General features: G+C 41.9%; 1 protein-coding gene across 1 annotated transcript in view; it reads right to left on the bottom strand.

Moving 5' to 3' along the window:
* neurl4 (neuralized E3 ubiquitin protein ligase 4) overlaps positions 1–15,435 on the bottom strand; it is a 21,374-nt gene extending 5,939 nt beyond the window's left edge. Inside the window, exons 1-21 of the mRNA XM_053858912.1 lie at positions 15,266–15,435; positions 11,433–11,925; positions 9,415–9,480; positions 8,876–9,345; positions 7,748–7,859; positions 7,398–7,486; positions 7,239–7,311; positions 6,005–6,278; positions 5,740–5,921; positions 5,558–5,643; positions 4,578–4,740; positions 3,781–3,991; positions 3,562–3,638; positions 3,410–3,488; positions 3,164–3,333; positions 2,273–2,401; positions 1,260–1,405; positions 969–1,187; positions 614–712; positions 392–544; positions 146–313 (exon numbers count right to left, since the gene is read on the bottom strand). Of these exons, the coding sequence (XP_053714887.1) occupies positions 146–313; positions 392–544; positions 614–712; positions 969–1,187; positions 1,260–1,405; positions 2,273–2,401; positions 3,164–3,333; positions 3,410–3,488; positions 3,562–3,638; positions 3,781–3,991; positions 4,578–4,740; positions 5,558–5,643; positions 5,740–5,921; positions 6,005–6,278; positions 7,239–7,311; positions 7,398–7,486; positions 7,748–7,859; positions 8,876–9,345; positions 9,415–9,480; positions 11,433–11,925; positions 15,266–15,430 (3,624 nt within the window). The 5' untranslated portion in view covers positions 15,431–15,435. The remainder of the gene's footprint in view (positions 1–145; positions 314–391; positions 545–613; positions 713–968; positions 1,188–1,259; positions 1,406–2,272; positions 2,402–3,163; positions 3,334–3,409; positions 3,489–3,561; positions 3,639–3,780; positions 3,992–4,577; positions 4,741–5,557; positions 5,644–5,739; positions 5,922–6,004; positions 6,279–7,238; positions 7,312–7,397; positions 7,487–7,747; positions 7,860–8,875; positions 9,346–9,414; positions 9,481–11,432; positions 11,926–15,265) is intronic.
* Between the last annotated feature and the right edge of the window lie 165 nt (positions 15,436–15,600).

Below are 15,600 nucleotides of genomic sequence, written 5' to 3'. Positions count from 1 at the left end.
AAGGGGTTGTGTGCCCAAAGTTACTAATGAAAACAGAGGGGGAATATTTGTTTTTCTAAATACTGGGTTGCGCAAATGGTTGATACCTATGTTGTGGCAGTGTGTTAGTTACTACAATACTGTAGTGCAGCGTGAGGTGTTTCACCTGGAACAGTTGCTGCTGTGCAAGTGGCTGCGCGGTGACCAGCAGACCCTGGTTATAGCTGCACACACGGGACGCAGTCAGGTTTTGGTTGGACAGCTGGATGTTCTTGCCATGATTTTCCAGGAACGCCATGGCGATGGGCACTAAAGTACAAGGTTCACTTTCCACCTGTCGATGAAACATTCCCCACAATGCTACACTGGTATGTTTCTATTCATTCCTAAGGCACTCAGATTCTGCTGCTACCTCTTTGACTGGTGTATTGTCCTCCTCGCCTTCACTGCAGCTCTCTGAGGACAAAGAGGGAGCCTTGACGCTCTCCACATCCTCGGTGAGCGATGAACTGACAATGGAGACAGCAGTGATCCTCCCATACAGGTCCAGGACAGCAAAAACATTCTGCAACACAGCACAGCAGACAGTAAAATTCTCATGTCTGACTGTAGGTGCAGACACATGCGAGTGTACCTTGGCAACAGCAGTAGACGCAGCTCCCATGTCCTCACCATCAATAAAAATGTGCATGGTGTCATCACTGCACCTCTTGACCCCTACACGATTTCCCACCTACAACAAGTGAGCTTAGTCTCTGTGGCGCCTTGGTGTGTCATGTCACAGGATTTAAAAAAGATCTTTGAACATGAATTTAAAATTATAAATTAAATCCAGTTTAACAGACTCAAGTATACTGGGAGTTGACATGGCCTTTGGGAGGGGAAAAACACAGTGGAATGCTGGTGGCATTACAGATTGTGTTACGCTTTGATATAGCAGACTATCAACTATTGGAAAGAAGTTTGAACGTTGAGCTCCACAAACATACCGTCAGCCGGTCCAGTGAACAGCCATAGTTCTGGCGCTGTAACACGCCATTCCGTCTGACCTCAGAGCCACACAGCAGCCACGTGACCTTGGTGCGGATCTGCGTGAGCGAAGGGGAGAGGCCGGAAAGAGGGCAGGCTGGCAGCTCAGTGGGAGCGAGTGTGGTTAGGCCTATGTGCAGTGACCCACACCACTGCTCGTCCACTTCATCAATCCTAACCTGCAGCAGAAACAGTGTACGATATCAGAGAGAGAGAAAACAACAACACCATGACAGGCAAATAAGACTCACTTCAAAGAGCTCGTCCACTTTGAGCTCCTTGGCACTGAACACTATTCCGTGAGCGTAACCGCCGACTCGCACTGCTTGGCACCCCTCACCCAACAGCACCACGTTCTTACCATGCTTACCATGGAGCCGATGAGCCACACCTGCAACTACACATAGACAAGACAAATGCATGTTCACTGTTCACACTGCCTTGCTTAAACCAGTCAAGAAACACAACTTTATTTACAAGGCAACCGCAGAGCAAACTGTGCTGCAGGAGAGCCATCACCTGTGAGATTATTATCAAGGGTTGGGCCAAGGGTTGGCTCTGATTCAAAATAATCTCCAATTAATTGAAGAATATATCATCGTGTTTCATCTGTACACACAAGCTCAAGCATCAGGGTGGAATGCACCAGGGATGAGCCAACTACTTGCAGAATTAAGTGCAGAGAACAACATTTTTGTGCTTCTATTAGGAGATCTTTTTCATGAACTTAAATTTGCTGTCCATCAGTGCAATCTCATTTTGGCTCCTTCATCATGGCTGTTTCGGTTATGACATGACATTGTACGCTGTGGTGCATCTGGAATCGGTGCACTGAGAAAGAAAGGTTAGAGGCAATAAATCTTTGTTATTGGAAGGATTCATTATTTTTGTCAGTAATTAATCAAAAACAATCTCTTGAAGTCCCAGCCCTATCGAAAACATTATACGTCTGCGGAGGGGAAGCGCACATAAGAAATACACCAGTCCCTGACTACACACAGAGGCTGAGTGTGTCATATCAGAATCTTCACCCTCACTGTTGTTACCTGAATTTCGAGGTTCAATTGCTTTAAAAAAAAACAAAACGGTTGTGCACAGTCTAATGTCCATGAACTCACGTTTCATTTTCTTTATCTCATAATAAATACAAAATAATAAAATGGGGCATCACCACCTAAGCTCATATAACCATGACAATAATGACATGTTTAATCCCATGATTGTTTCAACTCTCTCATGCTGCACCTTCAACTTGGTGATGTACCTGGTGAGTGGATGGGGAAGCTCTTCTCAGTGATGTTGCTGGTGCAGAGGCTGTTGTCCAGGGGTCCGGAGGAGCTGGTGATTGACACCTGAACACACTGACCATAGAGGTCAATTACTGCAAACACCTCTGTGGAAAGAGAAGTATGTGCTGTTAGAATGTTCGTCCACCACCATCTTTCAACAGCAACATTGGTTTCTCGAGTTGCAACTTTTGTAAAGCCAAAAAAATTTAATTATATGGATGCAACGGTATAGAAATTTCACCTCATGGTTAGCATTTTTATCTTGATATGGTAGTGAAAAAAAGTACTTTAATGAACTGAAATAATTTAACAGCATTTTATTTAGCAAACACGATGATATGCATGTGTTTGAACAACACCTGTGACTGAGAGGTGGTCGGTTTGATCCCTGCTCCTGATGTGTGTGTGTCGTTGTGTCCCTGAGCAAGACACTTAACCCTGGTTTGCGCCGGATGGTTCAGAAGGCGCACTGCATTGTAGCCTACTGCTGTCAATGTGTGAATATATGTGTGAATGGGTGAATGGTTGCTGGATAAGCATGGAAAGCGCTATATAAGTCAGTATTTAACATTTATTGCTGGTGGGTTCTCACACAGTAAAATGAGACGGCCTCTCAGTTTCCGGATGACAAAATGATTTTTGTTGTAACAAACGTTAAGACCTACCCATGAGTTTAGTGCTGCGATATTATGAATATAGTATACAGCAGTTTTGTTACCACAGGAAAACACTTAGGGAATTATTATATTACGGTGTAAGTAATCTGCTTTTGTTGTAATTGGTTGATAATAGTTGTGGAACACTGAAAGAATAAACTCATGGACTGGAAACTGTCGCTTTAGAACAGAGGCAAGACATGACCATACCTGGAGGCAGACCAGAGCAGGCCACACCTTGATCCACACCGTTGATGTAATAATGCAGGTCACCACTTGCCGATCGCATCATGCCAATCCGTGAGCCTGTGGTGAGGGAGTCCAGGTCACAGCCATAGTTGTTGCGCATTGTGTTGCCATCTTGCATGATTGCTGTCCCACTGAGAAGAAAAGAAAACAGTATGGGAAAACAATGCACGTCAGAACAATATTGAAAGCTCAAATTCAGCTCCACACCTAAGCATCCAAGTGTCATAGTCAATGTCAGTCATTGTGTTAGGAAACTCCAGCTCCTCAGGCCTGATGGCTGTCACTCCTAGACAGAAAGATGACAACAGTGAATGGAAGAACGAAGTTTAAAAAATACACACAGTCAACACAACTCAGACCTGCTTCGATTGAACCCGACCAGCGGTCCACCATCTTCTGAATAATAATTTCAAATAGCTCTCCATCTCGAAGGCACCTGAACCACAAACAATGAGACAAAGTCACACGCTTTTATCACACCTGCAACCTTTGTCCAAACTGCACTGAATTAATATCCACTTCTATGCTTCCAAAGGAGGTCTGCTCATTATGAATGTCAATTACAACGTTTTAACAACCTGTTGGAGATGACAATAGCATCGTTGAACTCGCTCCGACAGTTTTGACGCAGAGCGGTGCGCCCCCCGTTGGTGATAACAGCATTGGTGCCATGCAATTGGTGAAAACGCAGGTCAGTTGATGTGATGGCACCACCGACAGAACAGGGACTCCCAGGGGACATGGCATTGGGGCCATCTGAGCTGTCTTCTGGGAGAGGTGGGAGGTCCACTGGAAATGAATGACCCAGACCATATTATTCAACAAAAGCCAGCGACAGAGATTATACTTGCTTTTGTATATATCGTCTAGGGATGGATAGTTTGAAGATGGTTATCGTGACTAAAACTATAACAGTTATCATCATGATATGTGGACAGTGACCTCAGCACATTGTGCTGTAACACGGACGACTCCAGAACGTTGGAAAAGTCTCTTTTGTGCACTAATCATGTGAAAAATAAGTCAAAATAAGTCACAGACGGTAGCAAATCATCACATATGTTAATGGAACAAAGTTCGACAGCGATCATCTTGATGTGGTGGTTTGTTCAAATGTTAATCAACAGGGGCCATGTTTTCGGACAATGAGAAGTATCTAAGGGGAAATTCAAATCTGTGAGTAATGGATTGTGGGATTTTAACATTCACCATTTTTACTGGTAACTGTTACATCCCTATCATAGTTCCACAGTATCTAATCAATATCAAGATATCTGGCATGGATATTGAATGACATGAAATTTTGCCCATATCATTCAGTTCTATTCAGCATCTAAATAAAGTGCAAACATCTTGTTCTTTGCTTTCCTCTCACCCATGTCATCCATGATGGTGGCCTGGGCAGCCTGACCATAGAGATCAACCACTGCATAAACATTTGGGGGAACATTCCAGGCTGCTGGGCCCTGAGCCACACCGTTAACAAAGAAGTGGAGGCTGCCATCTTCTTTCCTCACCACACCAACTGTATCGCCGGCCTGGAGGAGCAACATCAGGACATGGAGATTAATTTCACATCACGTGCATTGCTCCTGACCTGCATAATGACCAGGAACACAATTACATTGGAGTCTGGAAGACACTTTCAATTTCAATTAAAGCTAAAAGAGCTTTAAGGTGTTTCCATTATTTTGTCCAACCCCTGTACATTGGAGAGCAAAGCAGTAACCTACATGCTTGGTCTTCATGCACTCTATTGATCGCTTGATTTTGAGAGGCTCTCTAATTCAGAATACAACTACTGCTAGCTGCCTACGAGCTTCAACAGTAGGACTAGATTGTGATTGTGTCATATGCTTCATTTTTAATGTGGTAAAGAAAAGGAAAAAAAGAAAATTGAAATTTTCAATAGACCTTCTATTCATCATGTTGTCCTGTATGCCGTCTTGTGTTTTAGTCATATACAATATACAAGAAAAGTAATGAACATAAGGGTTATATATATCATATGATGTTACTATACATTTGTGGAATGTTATGCTAATTTTTGTTCTCTGCCTCAATCATACCTCATGTTTTAGGTAGAACATAATCTTACCACTTCCATATTGTATCCAAAAATAAATGTATAAATTTTAAATTTATTAGGTGATTGGTGGACTTAGTGGAAAACTAAGGATTAAAATAGACTGCCTCACACTTCGGCAACACAGTTGACTATATTTTACGGTTACAAGGTAGAATAATTTATAAAAAAATAAATACTGATCTTGCAACTAAATGTTTTTTTTGCACAACAACCAAATCATATGAACAACAGAGAGTAAAGTACAATGCCAAAAGAACTGTACTAACCTTTAGCCGATCCAGATTGTGACCGTATTCATCCAGGATAGTTGTTCCATTATGCATGACACCATTGCCCGTCATCATCCATGTCCCTGTAAATATTGAGTTCAGTACACAATTGAAAGTCCTTCACCATAAAACGCACAAGACATTATTATTGAAGTCCTGCAAATAGCCTTATACTTTACCAGAGCGAAGGTTGGTCATGGTAGAGGGTAGCTGCAGGTAGGCTGGGTTGTGTGTTGTGACTCCGATCTCAATGGAACCGGCCCATTTGTCGACCATCTTGTCAATGCGAACTTGGAACACCTCATTGGAGCGCAGTGGCCTACTGCTCAGTACCACACCATGATTGAAATCATCGGTAGCACTAAAGCAAAAAAAAAAACAAAAAAAAACTAAACTTTCAAAACTAAACCACCAAAGCGGGAGAATAACTTAATGTTTGCTCACTGTGGTCGCAAAGCTGTCCTGCCGTCACTGATGATGGCAGCCTTCTGCCCACAGTTGGGGTGGAAGAGCAGTCGGTCAGGACCATCAGAGTCTGGAGTGAGGGAGAGGGCTGGTCGGGGCCGGCCGACATCTGGTGACAGAGCTCTCATGATGGCGTTATTGCGTCGGAGGCGATCGCTGTGGTTGTGATTGTGGACAATGGTGACTTTGACAGCCATGCCATAGAGATCGACCACACCATAAACCACAGATGGGGTCTGTGTTGCTGCTACACCTACATGAGCATAACGGAACACATTTTAATGCATGGATGAGGCATCGTGCATCACAGGGATTTAACCTTCTGGCCCTTGGGAGGATTGATGGCACAACAAATTCAAGTTTTTGAATTGACCTCATTATTTTCATGTCACATACCAACCATAACAACTTTAATTATAAAGCACATAAAGGCAACACGTTAGCAACAAGTAATTAAAAAATACTAAGGGGGTAATATGGTTAAATAGAAATAAAATCTAATAAAACCGTAAAATGTGACAACAACTAAAGTGATACATGACTAATAAGACCAGCTCTGTGCCTGAATAAATGAGAGTGAAAAAGAGTGGATTTTCAAGATTAGTTATACTAGTTATTATATACTAGTTATTATATTAGTTATTAGCAGTAATGGCACGTGACTAACAAGAAGCCTCCTCTCAGCTTTCTTTTTATGGGAAGAGTTAAAGTATATTTCATGCAAGTTCCTAACTTCTGAATGTTCCAAGTATATGTTTCAATGGCTGAAATTGAGATTTTATTTTTATTTAAGAACCTTTTGCAACCACGCACATTTCTCATTCATTTTATCAAGCAAATTGCTTAATTTGTACCTTTTTTCAGTTCATTACTTGCCATTATTTAAAATCGAGTCTGTGCAAATCCATCAGTCTTTTTAGGCTTAGCTCATTTCTGACACGCCGCTCTGCTTCCTCTACAAATACACATTACAGCAGACTCTCCTGTGGTACCACAATTTGGAGTACACTGCATTGTTCAGACTGGAAATCTGTCCGTAAGAAGTAACATGGTTCCAGCAAATATTCATCATAAAACACACGCGCACACACAAAAAAAAAGAACTGTGGCGGTGCACCATGATCATTTACATGTCACGGAAACCCTGTATTACGCAAAGGTTTGTCAAAAGAGGAGATATAATCTAATCTGATGTGTTGCAAGGTAGGCTCACCTTGATCGATTCCATTGATGTAGAAATGAAGTGCACCACTTGCTTTGCGCATTAAACCTATATGATCCCCTTCCTGTATCATGAGAGAAGGGACAGCAAGAAGCATGAGGCTTTATGGAATATTTCTATTTAAGTACATATTTGCATTTCTTTAGGCACCTGAAGTTCATCCAGGCTAAATTCACAGTATTCCCTTCTGGTTCCCTTCCCATTCGTCAGTATCCCACAGCCACTCATCATGATTGTACCTGCAAAGGCAGAAGAGAGTCATCTTATTAGAACCTTTCATGGTAGAGGCACATCCTGTAACGGCAGGGACGGGAGTGAGACATCATGAAGCACTCCGAATGCTATACATCAGAAATGCTGAAATCAGCAATAGCGGACACCCCAGTTTTAAAAGCACAGCTTTGATCAGCATCAGTGTGCATGGGAAACAGTTCTAAGACATCAGACAAGGAACACCACTCTGGCATGGAAACTCTGGAATGGATTCAAACTGTATCTACCTGAGCGCAGATTGGTCATTGTAGCAGGATAGTCCAGGTTGTTGGGGATGTGTGTCGTTACGCCAATCTCTATCGATCCTGACCACTTGTCCACAAGCTTATCTATGCGAATCTGCCAGATACATCAAAAACATTTTTTATTTCCAGTATTATTGAAAGGAGTGAGGCCTGTGCAGAAAAAGAAGCAGACAAAGAACCCCGGCGGGACAGAGTTCTTCACACTTCAGGAAATTACTTGATGACAGTTATAAGTAGGAAAAATGTCAACAACGCATCAGTCATTGGCCAAAATAACATCCCAATTCTTATGAAAATGCAACATCCTCAATTTGGAAAATTCCTTCTGCCTTACTTATAAATCAAGTAGACTCTCCTCCAAGCAGATTGGCTCTGAATGTTGGAGGGCACAGTGCCAGCTGATGGTGCGATGCTTACAGTGTATGAGAAACAACAATCCAACCTCAACATTGTTGAGTACCATTTCCGAAGGACGAGAACTCTCCCTGCATTACCAAGCTTTCCAATGTAAAGTTATTGGCAGGTAACTGAACAACAGATTGGAAAAATGACATTGATGACACTGAACCATTAAGCCAGGTGTTATAAAACACTGCTCTCATCCAATCCATTCTGGGCACAATCTGTGAGTGTGTACACTACGAGTGTCCAAATTGTTCCTGCAGGGGGTGCAGGGTTTTTTTCCCAACCAATCAAGAGTACAATTTGTCATCACTAAGGAGTCTTAGCAAAGCAATAAGTTGATGAACAGTATGGTGCATTTGCTTGTTTCACGTCAAACCTAAACGGTTACAGTCCGATTATTAGTCTGGGCAAAAACTTGCACCATGCATTGAGGACCAGATTGGACACCCTGTGATTTAAAAGAATCTCTAGCATCAGCACTTCTTCCACAAGTCTTCTCACTTCATATCAAGATTACAGCAGTCTTAGCACTAAATATTAACCAAATTCTCATGTAATAAGTCTTAAGTATCAAGGATAGGATCTGTTTTACAAACTGCATACACACGTTATGGAATCCATGATGCTTAACAATTACCAACATTCACTGCAACAACAGGACAGGAGGACAGAGAGTTTCAGCGTCAGGTTCATATTTCTGATTACCTCAAACATCTCATTGTGTCGGAGCGGCCGGTTGGTCATGACAACACCGTTGTTGAACTCATCCAGTGGTCTCCGTCGTTCTGCCGTCTTATTGTTGTTGCTCAGTTTGATCAGTGTGCCACATTTTTCGTGGAATAGTAGTGCATCATTAGTGGTCATCATTGCACTTGAGGAAATCCCAGAGCCCACCCCTCCATTACCAGCAGGACTGTTGTTGGCATTACCAGCTTCTCTGCCACCAGATCCTCCACCACCACCCCCTGGGGTGCCAGAGTCACTATTAACAGTACCTCCTCCACTGCTACAGCTGCCCCTGTCAGTTCTGGAAGAGTCACTACCTCCTCCACCATTGCTCCCACCACCTGATCCAGAACCAACTCCGCCATCTTCCCCGCCACCTTCATCTTCAGCTCGGTAAAACGATACTATTGCATTATTGAATACATCGAAGAGCTGGTGCTCTGTTAGAACTGGGAGAGACAGAAAGGGAAAAGTGGTGTCAACGCAAGTCACATCATCACCCAATGAACTTTTCTCACCTGTGTCAGGCTCCAGATTGTTGGGGAACTTCTCTGGCCTGTTGTGACAGCAGTTAAGCTCAGGCACTGTTGGGGTAAACAAGGTGGAAACATTTCAAAAATACACAAAAATATTTATTATGAAACACCCTCAGGATTTTGGATGTCAACTAATCCCCCATTAGTAATGATACAAATAAGCTGTTTAATGAAACCAAGAGTATAGCTCTACAATCAGCAGCTACAGAGTTAAGTGATTCGCAATATGCAGAAAAACATGCCACCAGACTGGTTTAATGCAGCACTAGGGAAAATAACCGCAATTTACCAAGTACAGCTAAAACAGTATCAATTAGTCCACTATTGAAATAAAAATCAATAACCTGACCGTTTGATTATGACTTGTTCAGTCTAAGTACAGTATGAATTCATGTGTCACTAACCTATTCAGCTTTAAATCTGCTGCTTCCGACCTCTAAATAACCCCATACTAAAAATATACTTAAAAGGAATGGCAGCCAACAGTCTTGAAAAGAAAACTGTTATGAAGCTATGAAAAAAAGGGAGTGGATGAGCCAGTGACAGGACACTAACAATCAAACTGAGATGTGAAGGTGAATCATACTAAAATGGAGGAAATGTGATCAAGTGATTGCTTGATATCTGCATCTATGGATCAGCGAGGTCCAATGATGCTAAACTGATTGAGAAAATTTAAGTGTCAAGAAAACATGGACAAATGTTAGACGCTTTGTCTGTGTCATATTTGCAAAGATTCGGAAACGCAAAGAACATAGGGCAAAAATAATAATAATAAAATAGACCAGCTTCTTTATTTATTGTGAGTTAAGCATAAACAATCATTAACAATGTACTTAAAAACAAACTATCAGAGAGGTAAATTGGAAAAGTCACTGAGACACCTGAAGCAACTTTTGCTCTCGGGGGGCAGTTGACATGGTGCATGTATTACAATACAGTGGAAATATGTTTTGACAATATATGAGGTGTAATGAATAAAAACTGCATAAATGGATTGTAATGGGATAAATTCATAAAACAAACACTTAATCCCAGAGCACAGTTTGCCTCTTATTTCATGATGGCACACATTCTTTCCTTACTGGTATGTTTTACAATTCCTGACGGGGAAAATAATAAGCCACCATTTTTGAGGAAATAAGTTTGATTCCTGATTAATGAAAAATACTTAAATTCACTGTCAGGATATAGAGACATCGCCAACAATACTTAAATTTGTACCTTGAAAAGCCAGCTTCCAAACTTCCAAAGGCAGGTAAAAAGACTTCAACAGGGGTTGCCACAGCAAGTCAGTCTACAAAACCTAGAACTATTTTTATCACCCTCTCAAGTCACGCCTCTCCTCTTTATGCCATACTTGCTCACATTCACTGGATATGTTACTCTTTATCAGTGAATTTGCAAAAATGTCTTTATTTGAGCGTCTAACATGTAGGGTTGTGTGTACCAAGATAAGGAAAAACAAAATCACCAGAAGTAACGCACACATGAAAACTTGAAAGAAACTCACCAAACCATCTGTTAATTAAAACTACACAGTCCTTTAAGAAAAAAAAGTTAAAAAAGATAATAAATAGAATAAAAAAGAGAAAAATAATACTAAAAAAAGAAAGGAAAAACAATCAGTGCATCCGTTGGCTATAACCTGTTTGTAATTTGTAGGAATATGAAAATTAAAGAGTAAAAAAAACAAAGCATCATCTTATGAAGCCAAATTTGACTAATTTAGTTTATTTAGTGTGGTAGCGTTAGTTGGACTGAGGCAAAGTTTATTGTTAATACAGCACTTGTAAATACAGCAATGTAAATGCAGCAATTTCCAATTAGCTTAAATTTGTCAATGACCCCAATTCGACTGCAGTTTTTACTAACCCAATATTTAGGGAGACAATATTTAGTTGCAAACTAATCAACCAATATCAACAGGTTGTCAGGAGCTACCAGAAAAATATGAGGATCAGTGACTAAGAATATCTTAAACATACTTATTGTCTTACCTTCATTTCCCGACACTCCATTCATTGTTGCCACATTCATCAGGGCTGTTATTCCCGCATCTTCTCGAACCCCACACACCACTACCTCGTCCTCCTCATCCTGTTCCTGATCCCGTTCAGTTGTTTCTTTCTCAATGCAGGCAGGCGGCGGCTCACAGCTCACCACAGTCACTTGAGTGCACTTGCCATACAGGTCCACCACTGCCCAGAGTTTAGGCGGCAAGCCACTCGCTGCAGCTCCACAGTCCTGCCCATTCACCCAAAGGTGGAGCTCCCCCAGGGAGTTGCGCTGAATGCCCACTCGATCCCCTTCTGCAAGCTGGTCAAGGTCCCGGCCGTACTCCTCCAGCACTGAGCGGCCATCACGTAGCACCGAGCAGCCAGACACAATCCAAGAGCCACCCTTGAGGCCTGTGGCACTGCTGGGGAAGTCCAGGGCAGCCGGGTCCAGTGCTGTCACACCAATCTCAATAGAACCGCTCCAAGAGTTTACCTGAGGGCAAACATGATTTACATTAAAGTTCCTGAATAATCTCTGACAAATCCAGATTAATGAACAACAGTGCTGTAGAAGAAAATCTACAACACTGGTCATGTTCTGCTGGCCAGAAGAATCCATGCTGTTAATGAGTGAAGCGCTGAGCTTGAAACTGCAGGTAAATGTGGCGGGACAACAAAGTGGGCATGGCTGTGTGATCTACTCTGCTATTTTTAGTTAGTCCGGTGAAGACAGTTGTAGCTTGATTGAAAACGAAACAGACGCAACTCACAGACAGAAAAAAAGCAACTTCAGAATGCTGCTAATTACATGTATTTAACATACATTTCAAAGTTGACAATGAGCACATTAGGAAAATTGATACGGTAGCACTGTGCACTATGGAAGGCCACAGTAGTTTAGGTTTTAGTTTGGTTAATCAAGTTGACCTGATAAGGAACATCATCAAAAAACATCTGATGCAGAAACTTAATACTATCACATGTGACGTGATAGATATAAGAGTTCAGGCTTGATTCATTGACATCCCATGAAACAAAAAGTTAGTTCTGGGGAAACAGCTCTTGCTGATTAGACGCATACAATCATACGCAGTGCACCATCTGGAGCAATCAGAAGTGAAATATCTAGCTACGCGAACACAAGGACATGGACGTCTGGAGGTTGGATCGAGCCAGCAACCTCACAGGCTGACCACTCTTCCATCTGAGCTGTGTAACCAAAAGGTTCTGCTGACCAATCAAGAAAAAACACAATTACTAATTGAAAGATTCTGGGTCAGTTTAGGTCACGTAAACCTGTGTGAAAACTATGTTTGTGAGAGTGCTCAGTTATCCGGGTCACTTAGTGCTGTGTGTGAAAACTAGTTCAGTTGTGAAATGGTCCAACAATACAAGGACATTTCTGAGTTGTACTCATTTTAATTCAATATGCATATTCAAGACAGGAATTTGGTTTCATTGTGTACGTTTAAACTGTATCTAGGGGTGGAAAGCATAATTCTGTAACAAGTTCAGCAATTACCTTGCACCAAGCTAGTTTTTCCACATTTGTATAATTGGTAAAAGTACTTCCGAAATGGCACTGAAAGATTTGTTGACTTTTCAACTTAGAATGAGAAAAATGTCACATCGAACAACAAATTCAAGATGTGGTCAAAAACACGTTTTCCTCATGCTTAAACAAACAGACAAATACCTGATGACAGCATTCCATATTCATCAACATGAGCTGCCCCAACATGCTTCCCCGTAACATTGCCACTTTCACATCATATCTGTTTCACCAAGGAGACTTTGTGGACTTTGGTCACAAGAATGTGATACGCTATTGATCAATATTCCATTTTGTCCATGTGTGTCTACAGCCTGTTGAGTCAGCTAAAAAGCAAGGCTGGAGCAGCTGAGGACATTGCCAGATTGTTTGCGCTGGAATCAAACTAATCATTTGTCGGAAAAACAGTCACCTTTGTTTCAGCGTGTGTCACCCATGCCATTAAGTCGGGGAAAGCGAACATGAATAGTGAGGTTGGATGGAAAACCAAATCAATGGCACTTCATCATCGTTTGAATACAGCTACCCAAGCAAGGGTCATTGCTGAAAATCACATGCAACAATGTGACAGATTTGGTTGTATTCATTTAATTCTTGGGCTCATTGCTCTATGAATAATGTCAATTGACAAATGAGGTGAGAGTGATATTATTGGCTTAGAGTCATTTAACATGCAAGACAAATATGCAGTGTTTCAATGTGAGAGGGATGGATGAACGAAGCTGTGCTAGGAATGCAGTATAACCTCTGTTCTGACAGTGAACAATCTTATCTTGTAGCTCCGCCATTTGCAGGCAGATGCTACGTAAGTGAGTACAAGTATGTAGGTTAAGTTGTTACTTACCCTGACCAGGTCACTGTTAGACAGACAGAGTCTCCTTTGCTTCCTCTTATGTAATGGCAGCCTGTGGGCATCTACCTTACAGTCTTGCTTACTGCATAACACAGATTCCAAGCAGGATGTCCACTAAAATAATGAAATATTAATTGCATTTCCTCTAATGGCTTGGAGCAAATGGTGAGACAGTGGGTTGATGGATACTAAAAGGCTAACCATGCAAGTCTTTTGTTTGAGCCTCCCTACAGTTTGGCATACATGGCAACTAGTTTCAATCCATTTTATAATCCAGCTAGTATCCACAAATAATTCAAAGATGACTCAGAACCGCTTAGTTGAAATTAAGTCTAAACCAGTACCAGTCTCAGTTTTAAGAAATTCGTGATGTACAGTGGATACCTAATTGATCCAGCAGAACATTAAAGATTAAGAGGTTGTTACAAAATTTGAACATGCTTTGAAATAACACTAGTGTTAAATAGTCCACAGTTTTATTTACACATGTATACTAATTTAAGGTCAGCAAGCACTGTACAATACATCGTTTTAACTGCATGACACGTTATGAAAACTCATCTCAGTGGTTGGTATTAGTGACGTTCTTCTCATATTTGTGACAGGGACCTAGTGGATTCTGGTAACAGGTGGAATAATTGCTCGGGGGAAAAAAACAGCATTTGGTGGACTTTGACTAATCTTCCGCCAAATCGCTGTTCTATCACAAACAAGACGTCATTTTCTACTTGGAATGTGAGTTGGTAAAGAAAGTAGAAAGCAAAGTTACATTTGTCCAGCTCAGAAGAGATTTCTCCGACTGATATTGATAAGTGAGTGACTGAATATTTGAAGGTTCAGCAAATATATAAAAACTGGATAGACTGTGTTGCATATTTCACCACTTTGACTCATAATGTAGTTGTTCTGAATAACTCAATAAGACTGGTCCCAGCAGACTAGTGACAGGAGCAACTCTCCGATCGGATAGTAGTGTTACTACCCTCTGACCGGGTACTGGTGTCACGGTCTGTCATTCTTTCACGACAAAATGACGCGAAGAAGCTTGGTGGGTCTGTATCACATCGACAAGCAGCTGAAGAAACCCAATATCCAGTCCAACATACATGACAGCTAACCAACGGTAGCTCGCTTTGCTAACGGTTGATTAGCATGTCGGTTTACAGGCAAGGAGGTAAATACTGTACATATTTCACCAGGACAAGTGCCACTAATAGCTTATAAATCACAACCGCTTGGTGCATTTCCCCAATACGCCGTAAACATTACCAGGGACGCAGTAAGGTCGGTGCACACTACCTCACCCAGAAGCCACTCACTGCAGAGAACCACAGTGCCCAGGGCTGGCCACTGAGCGCCGTTCTCGCATCCCTCGCCTTACCCCCGCACAGGGAGTCTAGCGATGATGGCGTTCCTGTGGATGTTTACCTTCTTGTCAATGCGGACTGTAAAAACATCCCGGTCCCGCAGAGGCTCTTTGCTAAGCACCAAGCCATGGTTAAATTCCTGGACAGGCTGGTTCCGCCGGGCAGTTCGGTTGGAGTTGGACAGGCCGATCAGCTTTCCGCTCCGCGGATGCAGCTCGGCCGCCATCTTCAGGGGGGAGGCGGATATTTTACGACAATAGGGCTTTGCGACAGTAACGTCATAGCAACGATAGCAACGCACAACGACGAATGAATCACAAAACGGCGACGTCGTTGCTGTGAAACGACGTGGAGCAGTCACCTGAAATATTATAGTATACGTCTTTATTTTGTGTT

Source organism: Synchiropus splendidus, chromosome 3, assembly GCF_027744825.2.
Source record: "Synchiropus splendidus isolate RoL2022-P1 chromosome 3, RoL_Sspl_1.0, whole genome shotgun sequence".
NCBI classification, from domain to species: domain Eukaryota; kingdom Metazoa; phylum Chordata; class Actinopteri; order Syngnathiformes; family Callionymidae; genus Synchiropus; species Synchiropus splendidus.
Note: the sequence above shows the minus strand (reverse complement) of the source record. Positions and strands in the feature narration are given on the sequence as shown.